The following is a 26,895-nucleotide window of genomic DNA, read 5'->3' as shown; positions in this document are numbered from 1 at the left end:
CATTATTTAGAGCATTGTGGCAGGGTCTACATGTGGGAGTTAGAGCATATACACAAGCCCTTAAGATGCTTTGGGCCTGATTCTCCTCTCATGTCACTATATATTAGGAGTAACTCTGCTGAAGTCCAGAGGGATAATATTTGAGATGTGCAGTTGAGGAATCTTATGGAAAAGTTAAGCATACAGGTGAGTGTGCAAAATCCCTCTTCACTTGCAATAGGTGCTTAAATTATTTTTGTCAAAGCACTGTCTTTTGAAATTGAGTCCTTAATTTCCCCTTGTTTGTGCACTTTAAATGTCCTTGAAAATTTACCTTTTGTTCAGTATCCTCCCTGCTCTGTTACAAATTGCTTAGTACCAAAGAGGTACTCAATACTCATACTTCACTGCTGTAAAAAATCATCTAGAGATTGTTGGAAATGTGTGAGCATATCCAGATCATCTTCAATCTCTACAAAGTTGGCCAAACAAATTCAAAACTAATAGCAACATTTGCCCAAGTACAGTAGAACCTCAGAGTTCTGAACACCAGTTACGAACTGACCAGTCAATCACACAATCACACACCTCATTAGGAACCGGAAATACACAGTCAAGCAGCAGCAAAGACAAAAAACAAATACAGTACAGTACTGTATTAAATGTAAATGACTAAAAAAATAAAGGGAAAGCTTTAAAAAAGTTTTGACAAGGCTTGTTTCAGTTAAATTAGATGGTTAAAAGCAACATTTTTCTTCTGCATAGTAAAGTTTCAAAGCTCCATTAGGTCAATGTTCAGTTGTAAACTTTTGAAAGAACAACCATAACATTTTGTTCAGAGTTATGAACAACCTCCACTCCTGAGGTGATTGTAACTCTAAGGTTCTACTGTAATTAACATTTTCCACTCCATGTCATTGTCATAAACAGATAGCTAAGGGTTAATATCTCTTACACCTGGAAAGAAGTAACCTTAAACACCTGACCAGAGGACCAATCAGGAAACCAGACTTTTTCAGGTCTGGGTGGAGGGAAGTTTGTGTCTGAGTTCTTTGTCTTGTGCCTGTCTCTCTCTCGGCTATGGGAGGATTTCTGTCTCTTGCTTTCTAATCTTCTGTTTCCCAGTTGTAAGTACAAAAGATCAGATAGTGAGTTATATGTTTTTTTGTATTTTACATGTGTGTAGTTGCTGGAGTGCTTTGAATTGTATTCTTTTTGAATAAGGCTGTTTATTCATATTTCTTTTAAGCAATTGACCCTGTATTTGTCACCTTAATACAGAGAGACCATTTTTATGTATTTTTCTTTCTTTTTATATAAAGCTTTCTTTTTTAGACCTGTTGGAGTTTTTCTTTAGTGGGAAACTCCAGGGAATTGCGTCTGTGCTCACCAGGGAATTGGTGGGAGGAAGAAGTCAGAGGGAAATCTGTGTGTGTTAGATTTACTAGCCTGACTTTGCATTCCCTCTGGGTGAGGAGGGAAGAGAGATTAGCTCTCGGTACTTCTGTTTTCCAAGGCCGGAAACGGGGAGGGTGGAATCCCTCTGTTTAGATTCACGGAGCTTGCTTCTGTGTGTCTCTCCAGGAACACCTGGAGGGGGGAAGGGAAAAGGTTTATTTCCCTTTGTTGTGAGACTCAAGGGATTTGGGTCTTGGGGTCCCCAGGGAAGGTTTGGGGGGACCAGAGTGCCCCAAAACACTCTAATTTTTTGGGTGGTGGCAGCTTTACCAGGTCCAAGCTGGTAACTAAGCTTGGAGGTTTTCATGCTAACCCCCATATTTTGGACGCTAAGGTCCAAATCTGGGACTAGGTTATGACAGTCATGCAGTCCAGTGTGATCAAGTGTAAAAGGAATACTAAATAAACTGCTAATCCTAAAAACTTGGCAAGAACATTCTGAGACTACCTGCCTTACTGTGGTCTTTTAGCACGTAGCAGATATTAATTAGCACATCCAGTAGCAGATAAACTAAGCCAAGTGAAACCAAAAACAGCAAGACAAAATAAAAAAAACCCAAACTAAAACCTTAGGTAAGCAAGGTCATTTTCATTACATCACACACCCAAGTTTATCAAAAGGAATGCAAAATAAACCTTTTTTGTCATGATGTTCACAAAAGTATTCTGAAATTACTGGCTTTGCTAATGCTTTCGGTGAATAATACTTTGCACTTTCATCACAACTTTCATCTGAGAATCTTCCAGCATTTTGCAAACATTAAGGGATACACAATTTATCTCTGCATAGGAGCAAAAGTGACCAGAGGAGCAGGTCTAAATGACATTGAACTAAAACATTGGTGCTAGCCATTTCAGAGTAGCTGTAAAGAGTGGAACAAAGGAAGCCATCAGCAATGAACAAGAAGTTTTTTGGTCCTACAAAAGCCAGGATCTATGCTATATATTCTTGTCATCTACCGTCATCTTATCTTTCAACTATTTAGAGAGAGAGAGAGAGAGCACTCTTGTAACATCTCTCTCCCTGTAAAGGAAATAAAGTAATTAAAATTAACTATATAGTCTTAAAAATAGCTAGGTAACTTTACTGTTCTTCCACTATATGTGGTTTTATTTTGATTCTTTTCCTTGTTTCATGAGAGCAAGCATCAAGACTTCTGTGCTGCAGGGTTTTCTGGCATCACCACTACCAACTCCTGAGGGTCACTGGTCACTGCCAGTCTCCTCTGCACCTCATCCAGGTTAAGGAATCCACTTGAATCACTCCTTGATGGCAACGATTACCTGGTTGTTAGGGAATAATGGTTGTGGCAATACAATTAACCTTTTATGGACATGACTACGTGCATTGTCCAAGGAGGCACACTAATGTGCTATTGTAGAATTTTAGCCTGGAGTTACTTTCTGGAAGTTTGGGGGATTTAACTTGCACAATTTTGCAGTAAGCATTAAATTTTATGTTGCAAGCAGACCCACTGTCAGCAGAAGAGCTGAATATCTGAACTGGTGCTGTTTGAAGTTTTTGCTGTACAAGCCACTTCTTTCTTTGTTCTTCACAACCCAAATGCAAAAGGTAGAGGTGAAACAAAATCATCTGAGGACATATAATTGTTACTTTCCCCCCTGCCCCCTCCACTTAGACTATATTGTAGAACGTTTCAGTCACTGTTTGCAGACTTTTGCACAATGATTTTTTTTTTTGCAATAAGCATAATATGGCACGATATAATGGACATTGATCTCTTTCATGTTCTCTCACAACACATGCATTAAATTTAACATCTTTGTGGAGGGGAAGAAACCCATCACAGTAGCATTTAACTTCAAAAAGTCTAATAACACAAAAATGAGGAGGTTAGTTAAACAGAAACAGTCACAAGAGTCTAATACCTGCAAGATGCATGGAAATTTTATTAAGATACCAAAGCAGAGGCTCAAACCCCAAATAAAAAACAAAAGTAAGAGGACCAAAAAAAGCCACGCTGGTTAAACAACAGAGTACAAGAGGCACTTAGAGACAAAAAGATATCTTTCAAAAATTGGAAGTCAAATCCTACTGAAGAAAATAAAAAAAGAGCATAAACTTGGCAAGTCAAGAGTAAAAGTATAATTAAGCCAAAAAAGAATGTGAAGAGCAACTAGCAAAAGATACACACACTAACAGCAAAAAACTTTAAGTACATCAGAAACAGGAAGCCTGCAAAACAGTCAGTGAGGCCAGTGGATGACTGAGGTGTTAAAGGAGCACTCAGAGAAGACAAAGCCATTGCAGAGAAGCTAAATGAATTCTATACATTGGTCTTACCTGCAGAGGATGTGAGAGAGATTCTTACACCTGAGCCATTCTTTTTAGGTGACAAATCTGAGGAACTGTCCCAGACTGAGGTGTCAAGAGAGGAGGTTTTGGAACCAATTGATAAATTAAACAGTAATATGTCACCAAAGCCAGATCACATTCACCCAAGAGTTCTTAAAGAACTCAAATATGAAACTGCAGAACTGTGGTATGTAACCTATCATTTAAATAAGCCTCTGTTCCAGATGAGCGGCTGATAGCTAATGTAATGCTGATTTTAAAAAAGGCTCCAGAGGCCATCCTGACAATTACTAGCCAGTAACCCTAACTTCAGTTTCAACCAATAGTAAAAAACAATATTATCAGATGCATAGAGGAACATGATATGTGTTCCAGCAGCTCCCATTTGCCTGGAGCAGCGAACCACGGCCGGACCTGCAGACGCGACAGGTACACAAACCGGCCTGGCCCACCATGGGCTTTCCCTACACAAGTGGCATCCCAAGTTTGGGAAACACTGTGTTAGGGAACAGTCACAAAATGGCTTTTGTAATCATGCTTCATCAATCTGTCATCAATTTATTAGAATTCTTTTAGGGGGTCAACAAATATGTAGAGAGCGTGATCCAGTTGATACAGTGCATCTGGTCTTTCAGAAATCCTTTGACAAGGTCCGACACCAAAAGCAAAAACCAAAGTGGGCAGACATGCGATAAGAAAGAAGGTCCTCTCATGGATCAGTAACTGGTTAAAAGACAGGAAACAAAGGTAGGAATAACTGGTCAATTTTCACAGTAGAGAGAGGTAAATAGTGGAGTCCCTCAGAGATCTGTACTGGGATCGTTGCTGTTCAACATATTCATAAATTATCTGGGGGCAAGGGGTAAACAGTGAGGTGGTGAGGTTTGCAGACAATAAAAAATTACTCAAGATAAGTCCAAAGCTGATTGTGAAGAGTTACAAAGGGATCACACAAAACTGGTGACTGGGCAACAGAATGGCAGATGAAATTCAATGTTGATAAATGCAAATAATGCACATTGGAAAACGTCCCATCTCTGTATACAAAATGATGGAGTTTAAATTAGCTGTTATCACTGAAGAAAGAGATCGTGGATAGATAAGACAACAGAAAATACTATAATGTCTCTATATAAGTAAATGGTATGCCAACACCTTGAATACGGTGTGCAGTTCTGGTCACCCCAGGATGATAACAAAAATGATTAGGGACATGGAACAGCTTCCATATAAAGAGATTAAAAAGACGGGGACTGTTCATCTTAGAAAAGAGATGAACAAGGAGATATGACAGAGGTCTATAAAATCATGACTGTATGGAGTAAGTGAATATGTGAAGGGGTAAATAACACTTATTGTTCTGCTCATTCCCTCTGAGGAACTTGGCACTGAACACTGTCAGAAGTCAGGATACTGGGTTAGGTGGACCATTGGTCTGACCCAGTATGGCCATTCTTACGTTATGTATTGTTTGTCTTTCTTTGCAGATGGCTACTCTGTTTCTTGATTTACTCTGTATGTTTGCATATCTTCCACTATTTCTAATACTTTCAGTTTTTGTAGCTGTTTCTTTGCTTGTTTTGCTGCTGCAGCAAATAGCAGCATTACAATTAAGATCACTCTGGCTTCATTATCTTTGGTGCCTAAAACAACATGATCTCTAATAAGATTGTTTGTAAGTGTACCAAATGTGCTTGATATGTCTAACTGGCGTGACCTTGTTGCATATTAGGCTATAGCTTCTATTTCGCTTTGATTATATACATTGAAAATATACCTCTGATATTCAGGGGTGGCTCCAGGCACCAGCAAGCCAAGCGCGTGCCTGGGGTGGCAAGCCACGAGGTGCGCTCTGCTGGTCACCGCGAGGGTGGCAGGCAGGTTGCCTTTGGCGGCATGCCTGCGGAGGGTCCACTGGTCCCACGGCTTTGATGGACCTCCCGCAGGCATGCCGCCAAATCCGCGGGACCGGAGACCTCCCGCAGGCAAGCCGCCGAAGGCAGCCTGCCTGCGGTGCTTGGGGTGGCAAAATACCTAGAGCCGCCCCTGCTGATATTGCATTGCTTTTAAGCACAAAGAATTTTTCTAAAGCATTTCAGATTACTTACACTTTTGCCTTTCTTCATCTGCTAGCTGTTAAGTGCTGACAGACTAGGAAGAAATCCTTACCCACTGCTTTATTCAGTGCATTATTCTTACAGCTACTTCCTACTTTATCCAGGAGTTCCTGAAGAAGTTCCAGTTTTCAGATACTTCCATGCATTTGCATCACAGCAGGGAGTAGGATGTTGATCACAATCATTCCCAACATGATTCAGTGTCTCTAATAAGCTACAGAGAATGAAAAGAGTAAAATTAATAGATATTAAGGCTAGAAAAGGACCATTACATTATCTAGTCTGACTTCCTATATTACAGAATTTCTACATACAGAATTTCATTCAGTTGCTCCTGTATTGAGCTCAATACCTTTTCTGACTACACCAAATGTGACCAAGGAACTTCTTGATGCCAACAGACAGATGGCACACTCAGTGACTAGAGTTTTACAGGAAGCCCCAGGTCAGTTATATTTGTAACAATTCACTAAAAGGTGGCATGGGAGGTCTCCACTGAAAACCAGTAACAAACTTGTCATCATAACATTGCAAAATGTATGTAAGAATAATATTTAAGGAAGTATGTTCCTGTACTGGAAATTATGTTCTTAAGGTCTGTAAGTAAAAGCAGGTCACTAGGAGTTGACAAACATGCTTCTTTCAGACAGGCAGGAGACACTTATCTGTCTGGATATATGAAAATTGAATATAGGTTACTTCACAATGGATACCTGTTTTCATACTATGCTACCAGCTAATCAAGATTAAGAAATAAACAAGAGATCGTAAAATCTATGGGAAGGAATACAAATAGGAGTGTTTCTAGTTTACGAATAAAGATCAAGATACATTTGGGATTGCAAAGGGACACCCTACTATCAAGTTAGCTGTCAGTGGGCTTGCTTCACGAACAGAAGATCACAGCCAAGCCACGCTGTAATACACTGCAAGGATTTAGGGTGAATTTTTGCTCTTATGACATTATGTCATATTAATTAAGTTTAGGCTCCAGTATGTGTGTTATGGTTTTATTTTATATGTAACCCTTTGTTTGCAATATTCTGCTTGCTCTCATTTGAATCTCTGTTCTTTGTTAAATCAATTTATAAATTTTTTTCTATAAATAAATCTAACTGCTGTGTGTTAAGCAGACCTGGGTTCTGAGATAACTGTGAAACTGGGATGTACTAGTCCTTTGGGAACAGTGGATCTGGGAATTCTGTGAGGGTCCAGTGGTTCAGGGAGTGGGGATTACACTTGGAGGACTCGGGGGTTTGAATATGCCTGTCAATAACCTGTAAAAAGAGAGAGGGGCATGCAGAGATATGGAAGGCAGTACTTGCATTGCCAGAGGCTAAAGGTGCTGGGGAACAGACCCTTGGCAAACACTGACAAGGTTTCCTCACCCTAAGGGCAGGTGGTAGTGAGGCACCTCACAGCCTTGGGTACTCCCAGGAATCATCACAGCATATTTTCCAGAAGGGTGTCCAGTATTGATTTGTAGACCTCAAGAAATGAAGAATCCATCACTTCCCCTGGTAAGTTGTTCCAGTGGTTAATCACTCACTGTTAAAAATGTGTGCCTTGTTTCTGATTTGAATTTGTCTGGCTTTAACCCTTCTTTGCTAGATTGAGTAGCATTTTAATATGCAGTATGTTCTCCCATGAAAGAACTTATATACCATAATTAAGTCATCTCCTGATTTTCCTTTTGATAAGTTCATCAGTGAAGCTCACCAAGTCTTTCTATTGATTTTTTTTTTTTTTTTTTTTTACAAATGCCTCTCTTCTGACACCATGTTAGGGTTTATGTAAGCTGCACAGAGAAAACCATTTTTAGTGCACAACAAGTTTTGTTCATCCTACAAAACCCAGAAACTATGCTACATATTCTTGAGTACTGTCTGCTGGCACTGCAGCTATTAACTAACTATATATGTTCAGACAGAAAACAAACACTTTTGTAACAGTAGCAATTTCTTTATCTACACTAGAACTTTCACTCCACCAGTTGTAGCAATGGTGGGGAATCTGTGTTGAAAACCCCTAGAGTAGACAGGGTTTAAGAGAATACTGAACATAAATGCTTCCCCTGATCCCTGCTTCTCCTGATGAGGGTTTCTGATCTTGTTCTGCCATCAGAGGGTGTTGGGTGATATGAAAGGCTGCCACAGGCAGAGTAAACATTAAAAGAACAACAGTAGAGATAAATACAAAAGTTTTGAGGTTTTAATATGCCATATTTGATAGATGCTGTATTTGGAGCAATTTTTGGTTTCTCTTTGGATTACATCTTTACTAACTGAGATCTGCCCAAGAAGTCAATCACATTTCTCTTCAGGGGACTGAGAATGCCAAAAATAACTCATTACTTACATAAGGCAGTCCTGGAGGCATCTAATGAAGTGGTTAAAGTATCCAGACTCCACTGCAGATAATCCTATCCTAGAGTGCAATCTCAAATGGGGACAGTACCAACACCAGAGACAGTGTATGACAAAAAATATCCAGCTAAGGATCTCCTGATTATGCATTGTGTCCTATGTTAATGAGATCTCCTTAATTCAAAGCACTGAGTATTCACTAGTGATGAATGTAGCTGTCACTTTCTTTTTCCTAGTTAATAAATCTTTAGTTAGTTTATTAGGATTGGCTACAAGTGTCGTCTTTGGTTTGAGATCTGAAGTGCAAATGACCTGGGATAAGTGACCAGTCATTTGGGACTGGGAGTAACCTGAATATTGATGTGATTTTTGGTGTAAGTGACCATCTATCATAAGACTAGCTTGCCTCAGTGGCAAGATAGGCTGGGATGCCCACAGGGACTGTCGGAGACTCCATGGTAAAGTGCACTCCATAGTGCTTTAAGAGTTCACGTCCATTACTGGGTTGGTGAAATCTAATTGGAGAACATACCACCGGTTTGGGGTGTCTGCCCTACTTCTTGACAGTTGCCCTGAGGCTGGCACTCAAGGTCATGAGCCACTCCAGACAGCATGAAAGTGATGTTGACTGGCATCCTATTATCAATAATGTGAATGTACATGCATTTAGTTTTCACCACTTTCAGGGGTAGTCCATATTCCTCGCTGATTGTTTTTACAGAAATAGCATTATATCATCAGCATATCTGAGGTCAGTTAAAAAGTGTTTGCCAATGGAAATCCCAGCTCCTTCCACTTTATCCAACTGTCCAGGCTTGTCTCATAATAAATTCTGCATACATGTTGAAAAGACTTGGGCACAGAATGCACCATTGTCTCTCACTCTGCCAGATGGAAAACCACTTGCTGGCTCCTGCTGCTGTTTGCACGCGGTCTCTTGTTGACAGTACAGAGTTGTGATGAGTTCAATGAATGCTTTGTAATCTCCTCATCTGCCAGTATCTTACAGAAGCAGTGATGTCGGACAGTACCAAATGCTTTAGAGTCATCAAATCATAGCCAAATACATGACAGTAACTCTGAACTGTCTTGATCACTGAACATCTGTGACTTGAAGGGTGTTTCTGGTCGATGAGCACCCTGGTGGGGTAGCCGTAGGGCTGGACACAGTAGCTCTGGAAGGCTCCTGTGGTTGCTCTGGCAACCAGGAATTTGGGGCATTCATTCAAAATGGTCAAGATGTAGGATGCACTGCTTTGGCTTGCGTTCATCCCCAAGTGGTCCAGTACTATCAACTCCGAGGGCATCCTGGTCTCCATCATCTGGAGAGGGACCCTGTCTCCCACCCTGGAGTTCCTTCTGCTGGCACAGACTGGGTGGTTATCATGCCAATCCTGAATGGCTCAGGCCATCCCCACCTAGTGAAACCTCATGTGAACATTCATCTCAGTCTTCTTGGGGCCAGAGTGGCCCAAAGCATCATGATAGGCTTTGGAGAACCATATCAGCTGCCATGTGGGGCAGCACCATCTGGGTGATTTCTTCATTTGTCCTGGAGTCTGCTTGCTCTCTCTCTCTCTCTCTCTCTCTGTCTCAGGGGATGATGTGGGTCTCCGTGCCAGCTGGGAAGCTTCAGTACACCTCCAGCCAAGCCCCAAATATCAAGTATGGATAACCCAATCCCAGAATAGGTGGCTGTCTAGCCCTGTCTCTCTGGTGATTGCAACCCCACTCCCTCCACAACCTCCTCCTTAAAGTTCTCAAATTCCACATTGGGGTATTGGACCTGGAGGGAGCGTAAAGGCTGCTGACCAACACCATTACAAGTGCCTTCTGCCAATTGTTGTGTCAGGTCATGTTCTAGGTCCTAGGCCAGGGCAGGCCTCATCTTTTTGATTGAATGAAGGATTACTTGGAGGCTATTGCTGAAGTCCCTGAGTGGCTTGGTAGGTTTCTGAGCCTGAGCATGTTCATGGGGCTTGGATCGCTACCCCTTTCCGCTTCTCCACGTGGGCACCAATGATACTGCCAAGAATGACCTTGAGCGGATCACTGCAGACTACGTGGCTCTGGGAAGAAGGATAAAGGAGTTTGAGGTGCAAGTAGTGTTCTCGTCCATCCTCCCTGTGCAGGGAAGAGGCCTGGGTAGAGACTGTCAAATTGTGGAAGTCAACCAATGGCTACGCAGGTGGTGTCGGAGAGAAGGCTTTAGATTCTTCAACCACGAGATGGTATTTCAAGAAGGAAAAGTGCTAGGCAGAGACGGGCTCCACCTAACGAAGAGAGGGAAGAGCATCTTCGCAGGCAGGCTGGCTAACCTGGTGAGGAGGGCTTTAAATTAGGTTCACTGGGGGGAGGAGACCAAAGCCCTGAGGTAAGTGGAGAAATGGGATACCGGGAGGAAGCACGAGCAGGAGAGTGCAAGGGGAAGGACTCCTGCCTCATACTGAGAAAGCAGGATGATCAGTGAGTCATCTTAAGTGCCTATACACAAATGCAAGAAACCTGAGAAACAAGCAGGGAGAACTGGAAGTCCTGGCACAGTCAAGGAACTATGATGTGATTGGAATAACCGAGACTTGATGGGATAACTCACATGACTGGAGTACTGTCATGGACGGATATAAACTGTTCAGGAAGGACAAGCAGGGCAGAAAAGGTGGGGGAGTTGCACTGTATGTAAGAAAGCAGTATGACTGCTCAGAACTCCGGTATGAAACTGCAGAAAAACCTGAGAGTCTCTGGATTAAGTTTAGAAGTGTGAGCAACAAGAGTGATGTCGTGGTGGGAGTCTGCTGTAGACCACCAGACCAGAGGGATGAGGTGGACGAGGCTTTCTTCCGGCAACTAACAGAAGTTACTATATTGCAGGCCCTGGTTCTCATGGGAGACTTCAATCACCCTGATATCTGCTGAAAGAGCAATACAGCGGTGCACAGACAATCCAGGAAGTTTTTGGAAAGTGTACAGGACAATTTCCTGGTGCAAGCGCTGGAAGAACCAACTAGGGGCAGAGCTCTTCTAGACCTGCTGCTCACAAACTTGGAAGCATTAATAGGAGAAGTAAAAGTGGATGAGAACCTAGGAGGCAGTGACCATAAGATGGTTGAGTTCAGGATCCTGACACAAGGAAGAAAGGAGAGCAGCAGAATACAGACCCTGGACTTCAGAAAAGCAGACTTTGACTCCCTCAGGGAACTGATGGGCAGGATCCCCTGGGAGAATAACATGAGGGGCAAAGGAGTTCAGGAGAGCTGGCTGTATTTTAAAGAGTCCTTATTGAGGTTGCAGGGAAAAAAAATCCCGATTTGTAGAAATAATAGTAAATATGGCAGGCGACCAGCTTGGCTTAACAATGAAATCCTTGCTGATCTTAAACACAAAAAAGAAGCTTACAAGAAGTGAAAGATTGGACAAATGACCAGGGAGGAGTATAAAAATATTGCTCAGGCATGCAGGAGTGAAATCAGGAAGGCCAAATCACACTTGGAGTTGCAGCTAGCAAGAAATGTTAAGATTAACAAGAAGGGTTTCTTCAGGTATGTTAGCAACAAGAAGAAAGTCAAGGAAAGCGTGGGCCCCTTCCTGAATGAGGGAGGCAACCTAGTGACAGAGGATGTGGAAAAAGCTAATGTACTCAATGCTTTTTTTTGCCTCTGTCTTCATAAACAAAGGTCAGCTCCCAGACTGCTGCACTGGGCAGCACAGCATGGGGAGGAGGCGACCAGCCCTCTGTGGAGAAAGAAGTGGTTCAGGAATATTTAGAAAAAGTGGACAAGCACAAGTCCATGGGGCCGGATGCGCTGCATCTCAGGGTGCTAAAGGAGTTGGCGGATGTGATTGCAGAGCCATTGGCCATTATCTTTGAAAAGTCATGGCGATCGGAGGTCCTGGACGACTGGAAAAAGGCTAATGTAGTCCCCATCTTTATAAAAGGGAAGGAGGAGGATCCGGGGAACTATAGGCCAGTCAGTCTCACCTGGAATCAATTCTGAAGCACGTAGAGGAGAAGAAAGTGATCAGGAACAGTCAATACGGATTCACCAAGGGCAAGTCATGCCTGACCAACCTGATTGCCTTCTATGATGAAATAGCTGGCTCGGTGGATATGGGGAAGTGGTGGATGTGATATACCGTGACTTTAGCAAAGCTTTTGATACAGTCTCCCACAGTATTCTTGCTAGCAAGTTAAAGTAGTATGGATTGGATGAATGGACTATAAAGTAGATAGAAAGCTGGCTAGATCATCGGGCTCAATAGGTAGTGATCAATGGCTTGATGTCTAGTTGGCAGCCGGTATAAGCATAGTTCCCCAGGGGTCGGTCCTGGGGCCCATTTTGTTCAACATCTTCATTAATGATCTGGATGATGGGATGGATTTTACTTCAGCAAGTTTGCAGATGACATTATCTCTCCCCCCAGCTTAGATACGCTGGAGGGTAGGGATAGGGTCCAGAGCAACTTAGACAAATTGGAGGATTGGGCCAAAAGAAATCTAATGTGGTTCAACAAGGACAAGTGCAGAGTCCTGCACTTAGGACGGAAGAATCCCATGCACTGCTATGGGCTGGGAACCAACTGGCTAAGTGGCAGTTCTGCAGAAAAGGACTTGGGGATTACAGTGGATGAGAAGCTGTATATAAGTCAACAGTGTGCCCTTGTTGCCAAGAAGGCTAATGGCATATTGGGGTGCATTAGTAGGAGCATTGCCAGCAGATGGAGGAAAACAATTATTTCCCTCTATTTGGCACTGGTGAGGCCACATCTGGAGTATTGCGTCCAGTTTGGGCCCCTCACTACAGAAAGGATGTGGACAAATTGGAGAGAGTCCAGCAGAGGGCAACAAAAATGATTAGGGGGCTGGAGCACATGACTTATGAGGAGAGGCTGAGGGAACTGGGATTGTTTAGTCTGCAGAAGAGAAGAGTGAGGGGGGATTTCATAGCAGCCTTCAACTACCTGAAGGGGGGTTCCAAAGAGGATGGATCTAGGCTGTTCTTAGTGATGGCAGATGACAGAACAAAAAGCAATGGTCTCAAGTTGCAGTGAGGAGGTCTAGGTTGGATATTAGGAAAAACTATTTCAGTAGCAGGGTGGTGAAGCACTGGAATGGGTTACCTAGGAAGGTGATGGAATCTCCATCTGTAGAGGTTTTTAAGGCTCAGCTTGACAAAGCCCTGGCAGAGATGATTTAGTTGGGGTTGGTCCTGCTTTGAGTAGGGGGTTGGACTAGACCTCCTGAGGTCTCTTCCAACCTCAATCTTCTATGATTCTATGATTTTGTATATTAACTTTCCTACTAACTTGAGAATGTGATAGCATGGTAGTTGAAGTTTATTTTTGTCCCTTAAGAAATTTTTAACTGTTGTTCCATCTCCTGGCAGCTACGATGTTACTTGAGAAAATTATTTTTTTGTGGAAAAAAAATCAAAATTTCCTGAATTTTCAATTACAAAAACCCTGCCTTTTCCCCCTTCTTTCTCTCCCCCTCCTTTTCCAGTGACAAAATGGAAAAGAGGAAAGAAAGGGAGGGAAAAATGAAAATTAAAACAAATCTATTTTTGGTGTCTGAATTTTTAATTTAAGATGGAAAAATAAAAGCTTTACAAATTTCAGTGACCAAATTTTGTTTCCGAAAAAGGCTATTTTTTGCTGACAACGAATGAAAAATTTCAACCAGCTTGAATTAAAATGTATAAAGTATATAAATCAGGAGTTCTCAAACTGGATGTTGGGACTCCTCGGGGGGTCACAAGGTTATTATATGGGGGATCACAAGCTGTCAGCCTCCACCCCAAACCCTGCTTTGCCTCCTGCATTTATAATAGTGTTAAATATATTAAAAAGTGTTTTTAATGTATAAACTCAGAGGCTTGCTATTTGAAAGGGGTCACCAGTACAAAAGTTTGAGGACCACTGATATAAATCAATTAGTGATAACGTAATATTAATTAGAAAAAGTAACCGAAGGTGGCCACTTTTTAATTTTTGAACTTTTATTTTTACTGTGAGAGTTTTAGATTAAACCTTTAAGATCAAGGTCCTGTTCCTCTACATGGACATAACTTTAAGAGAAAGGATTTGCTCCAAGGATTTGGTTCAAGAGGATTGTGCTGGACTGCAAATTTCTTCCTCTCTCTCCCCTACCCCCCATTCTCACTCTATCTTAGTTTACACAAATAGGTTCATTATTAGTGGGTGATTACTGTTTCGCTATACTAATTACACAGCAGAAAATTATTCCAGACTAGATAGAAAAAAAATGTGCACGCCTCTGAGACCATGCCTTCAAATGGTGCCTTATATTTGCCTGAGCTGTATTGTGTGTGTCAAATGTAGATTGTAAGCTCTTTGGGGACAAGGATGTCCTCATTTTGGTGTCTTGTGCAGTGCCCAGAGCATTGCGGGCGCTTACTAATGAGAACAGTCTGTACAGGGCCAAGCACACAGATGTGGCTCAGCAAATACAAATTAATTTCTTGTGGTATGGCAAATAGAGCGTAGGTTCTCCTGAGAGAGGTGGCGGGTGTGTGTGAGTGGGGAGCAGCTATGGGGACAGACCGGCATACCAGCCAAAAGCAGGAATGAATTATGTATATTGTGGCCTCACCCACGTTAAGGGCCAGGGCCTAGGTATATGTTTATACTATGGAAGGTCCCTGCCCACGTAGGCAGCAGATTATATGGGCTCGAGGTGACCGAGCACCAGGAATATTCAGGGTTGGGGGCTGTGCTCCAGCAATATTTGGAGCTGGGTCTCTCCCCCTGCCCTGCCTAGATGGGGCTCTGGCCCCCAGGGGTCTTGCCCCCGCCCCACCATGTCCCTGCCTGAAAGAAAGCGGTGGGTGCCTCTCCTGTGCCTGCTTGTGCTGCCAGTGTAGCACATTCCTATGCGGAGTGGCTCCCAGCAGAACTGCTGTCTAGTGCCCCCATCCCCTAATGGCAGGGCAGGCTGCCCTTACCCTGAGCCTCTCCAATGCCCCAAATCCCTCATCCCCAGCCAGAGCCCTCATCCCCCTGCACCCTAATCCTCTGCCCCAGCCCTGAGCCCCCTCCTGAATCCCTCAGCCTCAACCCCACAGCCCTCACCCCTGCACTCCCTCCTATCCCACCCCCTCCCAGACCCTGCACCCCCTCCCCCTTCCCACACACCCCTTCCCAGCCCCGATCTCCCTCCCAGAGCCAGCACCCAGCACCTAAACTCCATCCCAAAGCCTGCACCCCTCCTGCACCCTAATCCCCAGCCCAGGACCTGCACCCCACACCCCCCCCCAGCCCAAAGCCTTAGGCAGGTGGGGGCAGAGTTTGGGGGCATAGAGTTGGGGGGGGCGGGTTCTGGGCACCACCAAGATTTCTACAGACTTGCCACCCATGCCTGCCCAACCTTGCTCACATGTAGCAGAGATCGAGTGGAGCCCCTCACGCAGGGCAGGGGTGGGGAGGAGGAGGCCCCTCCCCGGGTTATCTGACCTGGGCTATGGAGATCATTTGAGCGGGAAGCAGTTGTGTGGGAGCCCCTGGTGCTCCGGGGGCGGGGGCGGCTCGGGCTGGCCGGCTCCGAGCGCGGCGGTGCGGGGCACGGGGGAGGGGTTAGCGGCGGTCCGCACCCAGGGCTCTGGTGGGCGGGGGCCGGGGAGAATGACTCTTTCCGCGCCCGCCGCCGGGCCAGCAACGTGGCCCCTCTGTCCCCGCCATGGCTGCGCGCTGGGAGCGCCTCTTCGACTCCGTGGGACACTTCGGCAGGTAGCGGGACGGGACCCGAGCGCCGGGCAGGGCAGCGCGGGGCGGGTGTTTTCCCAGGGAAACTGAGTCATCCTGAGCCTGCTCCCGGGCAGCGGGGGAGCTCCTGGGAAGCAGCGGCTGCCGGACCCACGGCCGAGGAGGAGCGTGGCGGGTCCCTGCCCTGCTGGCACCCCGGGGGCTGCCACGCTTCAAAATACCGAGTCAAACCTACCTCGTACCCGCCCGGCGGGTTGCGAGACCCCGCTGCCGCTTGCCGGGGGCGCACCTGCACTCCGCAGGCAAAGGGCGGGCTTGCGGCGTCGTGCATTGGTGGCAGGCAGGTGTTTCCCACGGACGTGTCTAGGGCTCCCGGGGGGAGATGTGCTGTGCTGAGTCCCACCTCACAAAACACAGTATCTGCATCTGGCCCGTAGTCCCAGCTACAGCCCAGCAGCGAGCTAAGAAGCGCTTCCAAGTACGTGCTGATTTTGTTGTTGATGCTGCTAGTGAGAGCAGAAGTTCTGGCATGTGGCTTAGCTCTCGAAGTGCCCCTAGTACCTCCTGGTGAAAGCAGTTACTAGCGCCTTAGAGACAGTTTTCTTAACTACTCTCTTCACAGCGCTTCTCGCACATAATGAGGGAAGAATTTAATAATGAGGCAGCCTGCCAACTAGTCTTGCTCCTACTCAAGTCAATGGCTGTATTTCTTTTGGCGTTTGGTAAGAGTTACATTAGGTCAGGTTAGGACCTCACAGGATAAGCCCTAAATTACAAAAACTTAATAATATGTATTCAGCCTGAGCTATGCAAGTTTTCAAAAAGTTACAGCTGGAGAAACAAATAAAGTCCTGGCCTATTAGGGTGTATTACCTTCCTCCCCTCCCAGTACATGTAAGTAACCTTTATTATTGTTTTTAGGATTAGCATCATTGCCTAACAAGAATTGTTTTAACCCCAAATGAGCTCCTGCATCAATTATGAAATAGCTGCTTTAATGGTGTGTTTAATTAGTTTTGATTCATGCATAATAATGCAGCTGAGAATCCTTGTTAGCAAATCAAATATCCTCTTCTGTCAACCTATTTTTATAAGCTCATATAAATCATGTTGTGCTATATATGGTTTAAATAGTTTTTGCAGGGTTAGATTCTGAGCAATCCGAACATGACTGATAGTATTTTGGAACTGGTTTGGTTATTTTAAACTCCAGCTCATACAGTAAAGAATGGCCAGCTGTTAATTTAAAAAAAAAATCACTTTTAGTTAAAAGCATTAAATTTGCATGGTTAATACTAATCCCTTTTTTAATCTGGCTCCCTTTCAAAATCTACTTTGGTGCCTACAGCCATTCAAATATTGATTCTGTCATGTGCATACAAATTGTTGATTTAAACAGAAATGAAAATAATTTCAAGCTGGTGTTCAGCATTTCATTTAAAATATTCCAGCAGTTTCTCAATATTTCAAGTCTTTTATTTTCCTCCTGCCCTCCTCCATTTGTTCAACTCATCCCAGTTTTTGTAAAAGTACGTTAATTCAAAGTTTTGCTATCACTGAAAAGTCAGATCATGGCCTTGTCCAAAGCCATTTCAAAACAAAACATGTCATTAAGGCTGTAAAAAGATAATTTGTAATACCAATATTAGAAAATTGCAATAATTAAAATAAAACAAATGTTTGAAAAGAAACACGGAGCTAATGTTAAAAAAATTACCTCCTCCCTGTTGCATATATGAATTATAGCAGTATGGTCTGCTGTTATCAAGAAAAGGACTGTGTCCATTCATGTTTGAATTGTGCCTAGCACAATGGTGCTGTGATTCTGATTGGGGCCTTCTGACACTAACTGCAATTAAAAAAATAATAATAACCTGGATTCTCCCCTTCTGATGTCTATCAGAAACCAATATTGTGAAGATGAGTACGTTATTGCTGGGGGGATGGGAGTGAAGGTGGGGGAGGTTGTCTGGGGCTCATAAATTCAGGAAAGTTGGTTTAAAAGTTGTTCTCCGGCCTGTATTTGGAGTGTGAAGTCTCTGACCATTATTGGGAAGATAAATGGAGAAGAGTATGGTGTCTGGCCCATCACAGAATGGTGAATTGAGCCAGGTTTAGTCTGGAATAAATATAGAGAGTAATATATGAGCTACCCATACCAAGAGGATGGATGAGGGTCAGGATTCCAGTCTCTGATCTGAACCACTAGTGCAGAGGTGGCCAAACTGCGGCCCGTGGGACCCTCCTGCCCGGCCCCTGAGCTCTTTGCCCGGGAGGCTAGCCCCCGGCCCCTCCCCTGCTGTTCCCCCCTCCCCCGCAGCCTCAGCGTGCCATGCCACTGTCGCAAATGTCCTGGACGGCCGGACAGCACAGCTGCAGAGCCATGGCTTGACCCGGTGCTCTGTGCTGCGTGGTGGCGTGGCTGGCTCCAGCTGGGCAGCGGCTGTAGCGCTGCCAGCCACTGGTGCTCCAGGTAGCACAGTAGGGGAGCAGGGAGCAGGTGTAGTTGGATAGTGGGAAGGGGTGTGCAGGGGTGTGGATAGGGGTCGAGGCAGTCAGAGGGCGGGAAACGGGGATGGTGTTGAATGGCTGCAGGGGACCCGGGGTATGGGCAGTCAGGAAGAGCTTTCCATGAGGTTGTAGGGGAGTCTTGGCTTATACTTTAATTAAAATAGATGAGGAAAAATGCCAAGGGAAAAGGGGTCAGGATTTACCCTATTTGTAGATTTCTTCATGAAATATTTCTACATTTTGTGATGTATAGTTTTTTTTGAACGGTAATGATCTAAATTCCTGTCTTTAAAACACTTGATTTTAAATCTGACTTCAAATTTTCTAACTTTACATTTTTTGCTTAATAAATTAAATGCTCTAATAGCATTCTTATCAATTAATAGTATATTTGCTACTTTAACTTAATTTTAACAAAATGTTTGGTTGATGTACTTAACTTTAAAAAAAATATTTTTATACTGCTGGTGTGGAAACTTGCAGTATGTTAGATGGAGTTGCTACAATTTGGAGCAAAGAGAAACCCTGTGCAAGAACTACTCTGGTGTTTATAAATTCAGCAGGAGTTTGTGTTCCTTATAAAAACTACTTTGGATGAGAGAGTCCTATATTGGAGCTCTTCCACATCCAGACCCCCAGGTCTATACTAGTCCATCTAAGTTTTTATATGTGCTCATTGCCCTAACAGCAGTATTTGAGTTCCGTGTGCGAGGCCTTCCCTCTCCTTCCCACTTGTTGGGGCCTTATCTGTCTCCATCCATTCCGTGCTAGACTCTCCCTCTCCATTTCACTCAGAGCTCTTCTAGACTCCTCCTCCCCATGTATAGCCCTGTATTCCCTCTTGTAAGTCATAGCTCACAGATCTTGTTGTGGCCGTACCACCCCCTGTGTAAATTATTATATGTTCATAGGGCCTCAGGGAATTCCCAAGGTTCACAAAAGATTTATCAAATAACAAAAAACCCCAACTATCTCAGAAGTACTCAGACACCATTCCTTCGTAGAGAAAAAGAAGATAATTGTACAGAGTGTGTTTTTGATTTTCCAACCTCTCTTATCTCAAAATGTCATGAAAGATTACTTCCAGACTTCTTCAAAATACACAATTCTGGCAGATATGAATTCACATGCATAAGAAATTTAAGGACAATTGGGTTTGGTTCACTCAATTTACTGTGGAGGAACAGGTGGTCATAGTCCACTTTCTAACAGAGCTACGCATAACCATAACAATGAAGAGACTTCAGTCTTTCTATAATCTATATAATAAGATTCCAGGATTGTCACTGTATTTGTCACTCTGAAGCCTAGAATGCCCATTGAGTCAGCGTGAATCAGTGGAAGCAACTACAAGCACCGTTCAGAGCTCTTTTTTTTCAGAATCACTAGATTGGATCATCACTGGATTTCATGGTCATTACCTTTCAGTTTTTAAGTTCAGCCATTTTGACTTTATGAATTGTATGCTAGCATAGGCGTTCAGCTACTGTAAAGCATGTATCTATGCCATGCCAAGAGTCCTAGACCATTGTGACATCAGAGGTAACTCAACCAATCACCACCTTACTCTACAGCTACCTGAACAGCACGTACCCTTCAGTACCTGTGTTCCAGTTATGATTACTATTCCGTGTTTCTGTTGTCCCTATAATATCCGATTTCACTTCCTGCACCAGTAGTTCTTGTTCCTCCATTTTGTTATGCAGGCTTCTTGCATTGATGTACCACATCTTATTTGTTTCTGCTTGGCTTCATGCAGATTCCTCACCTAATTTATGTGGTCATTTTACTGCCATCATCACCTACCTGACTCGTACTGTCAGTGGTACTGGCTCTATCTTTCCTTTTGTTGTCCATTTTCCTACCCTCTGTTCCTTTCTCCATTGCTGTACTCCTTTTACTTGATTTTCCTTCCGCTCAATATTAGAATCAGGTGTGAAGATTACATGAGCATCTCCCTCAAAGTCTTAGTTTAAAGCTCTTTTAATCAGTTGTGCTAACCTCCACCCCAGAAGTCTATTTCCCTGTCTACTCAGATAGAGTCCATCGCATTAGAACCATCCTCTGTTTGTGAATGCCTCCCAATGGTTGAATATTCCAAAACCCTCCTTATAGCACTGTTGTTTGAGCCATTTGCTGATCATCATAATCTTGTCTTGCCTTTTGTTCTTTTCCTCTAGGGACAGGTATAATCCCATTGAAGATCACCTGAACCTACATTTCTTTAACTGTCTTCCCCAGCCTAGCATAATCTGTCTTAATGCATCCCAGGGAGAATCTCACAGTATCATTTGTTCCATCATGAAGGACAATGAGTGAATGCTTTCCTGCTCCCATTAGGATCGTCTTCAGCCTCATGTCCACATCCTGTATCTGTAATATTGTTCTAGTTTTTTAATCAAAATGTGCAGTAGCAAGTGAAACACTTTACAGAAGTTTAATTATATTATGTCAACAACCATCAACCAAACTTCACATCTTTTTTTTGAGGAGAGTACAAGTTAGTTTCACAAGATCTATATTCTATAAGTCCATGTTGATTTACATTAAATACATTACTCTCCTTTTAATTCTTTATTAATCAAGTTCCATATTGGACACTCCATTATCCTGCCTGGGATTAATGTCAGGCCTGTGAGTACTTGGGTCATCCCATTTACCCTTTTTAAAAATTGGCACAGTGTTAGCTTGCTCTTAGACTTATTCAAATTCAACATTAATGGTCCAGCAATGCAAGTTATCCGGACCTGCTGATTTTAAAAAGTCTAACTTTATTAGCTTCTGTTTAACATCCCCCGGAGATACTAGTGGAATAGAAAGAGTGTTATCACCATATGATGAGACTACAGAATTTATTTTCCTCCCAAATACAGAACAGAGATATTTATTGAACACTTCCACCTTTTCTGTATTATTACTGATAATTCTTCCATTTTCATCTAGTAATGGAGAAGTAACATTGTCAGGATTCTTTTTGTTCCTAATATGTTTAAGAAACTTTTTATTATCCTAACTCTGCTGGCCATAGATTTCTCTTTGAGTCCCTTGGCTTCCCTTATCAATTTTCTACAATTCCTAACTTCTGATTTATATTCATTACTATCAACTTCCCCTTTTTTCCATTTGTTATATATTGTGACTTTTTTATAGCTGCTTTCACTTCCCCTCTAAACCAGGTCATTTTTTCAACAAGTACCATCACCTTCCTTAATTGTGGAATTGTGGCTTTTTGGGCATCTAGTAAAGAGTTCTTAAATACTTCCCAATTATCAATCACATTTTCCTGATTAAATTCTTCCTCCCAGTTGCTATGGCTCATAATTGTTTTCAGCTTTCTGAAATTGGCCCTGCTAAAGCACTACGTGTATATATTACTGTTCTGAGCTTTATTCTGCATGCACATTATATATGTGATCAAGTCATAATCACTTGTGCCTAAGCGACCATTAATTTTTACTTCCGTGATCAGTTTCTCTTTATCTGTTAAGACAAGATCTAATAATAGAGATCCAATAGGAGACACATCAGTGCCAAATACAGCGGTAATATAACCTTCTTACTCCTACTTGATATTTCCATTAATATAGCCAAGGGTCACATTAGCCCTTTTCACTGCAGCATTGCTCTGGGAGCTATGTTCAGCTGATTATCCATCATGACCCCCAAGTCCTCGTGAGAGTCACTGTTTCTCAGGATAGAGTCCCCCATTCTGTAAATAAGGCCTATGTTCTTTGTTCCTCAAAGTATGACTTTAATTTTAATATGGCTAAATGAAAAGTTAAAAATATTGTTTTTTTGCACTCAGCTTATCAAGTGATCCAGGTCACTCTGTAGCATTTCTGTCAATCTTCATTATTTACCACTCCTGCAATATTTGTGTCATTTGCAAACATTACCAATGATGATTTTATATCTTCATGCAGGTCAATGATAAAAATGTTAAATAGTGTAGGACTGTGAGCTGCGTTTCACAGACTGGTAAGAATCTATAATTTTTACCAAACCCAAAAGCAGTTCAGGCACATGGGTAATTGGTCAGGCACAACGTTCACTTGAAAAAAGTCACAATGACTGTCAGTACAGAATTAATCATTATTTTGTAATGTACATGATAAGCTGCATCTGCAACATGGGACATGATGCAAATATTATATGAGCATGATGGATTATAACTGGTGCTGTATCTTAAGGGTGAGAAGAACACAGTTTCCCTCAACATTTTGACCTGGTAGCTTCAAGAATTTAGTATTATTTCCTCTGATTTGCAGGGGCTATTCCTGTTTACTTGTATAGAGCTTTGGAAAATGCATATTTATGAACACTAGCACCACATTTCTCTCAGTTGATTGCTTCACACTTTCTAGAAACTAAGTATCTCAAATCAGTGTCCACCTATGGGTTCTAGTTGGGAGTGGATGTGTGACAGAAAAACTTCATCAGTGTATTCCTGTAACATCTTAATTGTGCCAAGTGATAGCATCTGCACAGAACTGTTGCAGCAGCTCATATTTTCATGTCAGAAATCAGTAGGAGCAGTGGAACTTCAGTGATGATTAATTGTTTGTTGTCTAGATGTTTTATAAGATCTATCTGTGTGCATTCATGTGTTTTATTCCTATGGGATACTTATTGTAGGAAAACCTGATTCTCATGCTTGAAGAATTCTTCCAGATTGATTGAGCATATTTGGCGTGTGATTTCTGATGTGCTGAAGATACTGTAGTCATGCTGAAGAGCTGCATGTGAGGATCTTCTTTGATGAATAATTCCCCTGAATAAAGGAAACTTGTTTTCTTTTTTTGGTTCTCTGATAGGTTCAAAGCAAGCACCACATCTTTCTGTTATGATATAAATAGCTTCCCAATAGGGGTCCATTAGGAGCTGAGCAGGGCAACTTTGCTCCATGCAGTTCTCTGACTGACCTCCTCTCTGGTGGATGCCTCTTATCTCCCTTTGTTGGTGCCAAATTCACGGCAAACAGGGAAAGAAGGGAAAGGAGACCAGGGGACATGCCATGGTAGGGCACATCTATCTTGTAAGTGGTTTTGCTATTTGCACTTGTTCATGTACTTTTGGTTTGGAGGTTTTTTCCTTGAAGGTTCTGTTATTACTGGTGTTTTGGTGTGGTACTGGCAGCTGATCTGCCTTCCAATAGGTGAATGTTGCACTTTTATAATACATGTTTATAAATAGAGTTTTTTATTTCATCAAGAAAATGTATTGTTATCAGTGTTTTGCATCATACAATGTGTATTTGAAATAATAAAGGGAAACACATGATCAGGGACAATAAGAATTACTATGCAAACATTCTTCTTCTGTACAGTTAGCTAAATCAATCCATACTTCAATCACTTCCTTACATTGATCCATACTGTGAATCGGCACCCGCCTACCCCCCATTTGATAAGTGGTCATGTCAATCATAAGTACATTGCATGGCAATCAGTCACCGCCCCAAGCACATTCATAAAGGTACTATTCTTCCTTTTCCATTGGGCCACGCAAGTCCATAATATGGGAGCACAATGCATCCTTGACTTCTGTTGACCAGGTGTATCAAGCTTCAGCTGTGACTGGTGCACTTTCTGGCTCAGTGTACTGATTCGGCAGCCTCTCACTGTCATAGGTCCATTCAGGAAGTAATGGCTTACCTCTGGCTTCACAAACGTTGTGAAGAGCACAGCAAGCCCTAGTCATGCGGACAGCATTAATGACACTCTAATCCAAATTGGTCTGTAGACATTTTCAATGGGATTTCAGTCTACCAAAAGCACATTCAACAACCATTCTACGTCTGCTGAGAGTGTAATTAAACTTTCTTTTGCCAGGTCCTCAGAAATCAGGGTACAGTTTCATAAGCCAAAAGCAAAAGAGGATACATGAGGTCTCCCAGAATATCAAAGGGAACAGTAACTCTGTTTATGACAATATTGTTTGGTGGGAATATGCAGGGGGGCATCAGCAGCTGAACTGAGTGTCATGAGCAGCATCAGACAGTTCGAGTCTGCCACATCTCTGTCATCGCCTACCTCTCTCCTCCTTTTCCTGCTCAGTCATAAGCTCTGTTGGGTGCCTTTAGTGAGTCAGGAAATGCTGCTGCAATGTCCACCAGTGCCTCATGAAGCTCTGGGAGTGAAAGAGCCAGCAAGAAAAGCTCTTCAGAAAGTGTCTCCTCCATGTTGCTGGCTCCAATAGCTGCGAGCACACACACCAGAAAGTCTGCTCAGCAGGATGTATTGTCAGGCTGTTCAAACTTCCTGTAGTGGGCAGGGTGGACTGTCAAGTTTTCCCACAGTGCACCACAGTCAAAGGGCTAGAACAGCCACGTTTCAGGAAGATGCTAGGGAGTCTGGGATATGTTTGGTTTGACACAGATCTGTGTGCTACAGTATTGATGGTAGAGCCCCAGGTTTGAGCCTGGTTTGGAAAATTCTTACCGTAGGGTGAACAATCGGTGTAGATGCTCAAGCCCTGGAGTCGCTAACCGGAATCAGGTGACTCAAGTCCCACTAATCCTGGGCTTACATTGCAGTGTAGACATACCCTGTTGCATTCAACAAAGTGGATATTCACCCACGAAAGCTCATGCCCCAAAACGTCTGTTAGTCTATAAGGTGCCACAGGATTCTCTGCTGCTTTGACATACCCTTAGTGCCATCTAGGCCACTTGGCCTTCCCTAGTCATATAGGGGACTAGCTGCAGGGTCCAGGCTCCTCTGTCCCAGCCTGCACCCAAAGCCACCCTCTCAAAGATACCCAGGAATATATTGGGGTCATCAATAGCAGCCCATCTTCCAGGGTCCAGTCCCTGTGCCCAACTGCCATTCCTTACCAAGGGACTCACTATCCTTTGCAGTAACTGCTGCTGAACATTCTCTTGCTCTTTGATGACGCCTTGCAGATTCTTTTGCTGCTGTGCCTACTAGGCAAGCAATGCCTGCCTGTCCAGGTGGTGTGACTGCTGGAAACCTTACAGAGTCTTGTGCATCTACTCTTGTTTTTTCACTAGCCTTTGCAGGGTCTCCACCAGTGTCGAGGCCACTGAACCCTCCTGCTGGCTATGACCTCAGACAAACCCACCTTGTCTGACAGGGCATCATCCCGCTCCTGTCTCTTTTTTCTAGCCACAGACTGCTAAGAGACCTTCTGGTGAAACACCTTGTGCAATTCATTTTTAGTGTCCTTTGCACCACCCTTACAGACTTGTGCAGCTCTGTATTTACAATGGCAAACACTTAGCCAAGGAGCGGGGGAGACTGAAAGTATCTTCCCCCTTTGAGATCTTTCCTGGCTCCGACTCTGAAAAGCCTGTCAATCTCTCTCCTCCCACCACCCCTCTTTGGTAATGGGCTAAGTAGCTTTTGGGGCTTTCCTCAAACCATTCCAATCTATACATTAGGCACAGCTTCCGCCTCAGGGATGACTCCTGGGCAATGTAATTGATGATTTAGTGATCAGAGTGCTGGTACAGCTGCTGTTGGCCAGCACACTCACAGTTGCTGAAGTCACTGAACCCACAAATTAAATGAACAACATGATAGCCATTGAGAAGTGATGCAAGCTTTGCTTTTGCATAGACCCAAGCAATTGAAATTGTGCACTAAAAAGAGCTCTGTACAAATGCCTGCAATTGAACAAATCTTGAGATCAACTGCATATGCCTTCCAGAAGGAGCCAGGGAAGTATATCTAAAATTGAACAAAAACAAGATAAAATTGTGATGGACTGCAGTATCATACATGGGAAAACTTGCTCACCTCCTAAGGGCTACAGCCTTGGGATAGACAATACTATTATAGTATTGTTGGGATAGACAATAGTATTATTTCAGATCATGCTCCTACAGGGGCTATTGTACAATCCACTAAAAAAGAGAAAAAACAAGGAAAGAACTCGATATTATACGATACGCTAGTGCAGAACACATAGGTAGTGACACTGAGTAAGAGAGAGATTCTGGAATATGTAAAATGAGATGATACAGTACAATCTTAAAATAGAAAACAGGTTGTAATTTATGGAGATTGCTTTAAATAGCTAGCAATTTAAAGAATAAATTATGAATTGGCTTCCTTGAAAGAGAAGAAACCAAAAGAATGGCTACTCTACATAAGGATACAAAAAGCCAAGAGCAATACAGAATATTAATAAATGTAAGGGGAAGGAAAATTCAATTTTCTGCGGACTGAGGAGCCAAAGTCACAGTAAAGCTAATCGAAAGATTCTGCTTTAGAAAGGTCAATAAACCTGATAAGATTTTGTCTTAGCTTTCCCATGAACCCACAGGATATTTGTCTAATTAAAAACCAAGGAAGGTATGACAAAAAATCCAATAGCTATTATACCAGCTTTCAGGATTTGAATACTAATTTATATGCATCACAATGTGTAAATCCCTCAGAACAGCTAGAGAAAAACAAAAACA

The 26,895-nt window shown here is 43.0% G+C and overlaps 1 protein-coding gene and 1 long non-coding RNA gene across 3 annotated transcripts in view; one reads left to right on the top strand and one right to left on the bottom strand.

The window, feature by feature from the left end:
* Positions 1-4,212: 4,212 nt before the first annotated feature.
* LOC115648461 lies at positions 4,213-16,429 on the bottom strand. The gene is made up of 3 exons (XR_003999562.1): positions 16,192-16,429; positions 5,863-6,085; positions 4,213-4,477 (listed from the first exon to the last, which is right to left on the bottom strand). It is a non-coding gene; the product is annotated as an uncharacterized LOC115648461 (long non-coding RNA).
* Positions 15,863-26,895, top strand: part of SLC22A16 (solute carrier family 22 member 16) — a 47,768-nt gene continuing 36,735 nt past the window's right edge. The window contains exon 1 of one of the 2 annotated variants that reach the window (XM_030556120.1): positions 15,863-15,980. In XM_030556120.1, the coding sequence (XP_030411980.1) occupies positions 15,931-15,980 (50 nt within the window). In that variant the 5' untranslated portion in view covers positions 15,863-15,930. The remainder of the gene's footprint in view (positions 15,981-26,895) is intronic. The other variant, XM_030556121.1, reaches the window with a different exon arrangement.

Source organism: Gopherus evgoodei, chromosome 3 (assembly GCF_007399415.2).
Source record: "Gopherus evgoodei ecotype Sinaloan lineage chromosome 3, rGopEvg1_v1.p, whole genome shotgun sequence".
In the NCBI taxonomy this organism is placed as follows: Eukaryota; Metazoa; Chordata; order Testudines; family Testudinidae; genus Gopherus; species Gopherus evgoodei.
The sequence above is the reverse complement of the archived record's forward strand: the minus strand, read 5'-3'. Positions and strand labels throughout refer to the sequence as shown.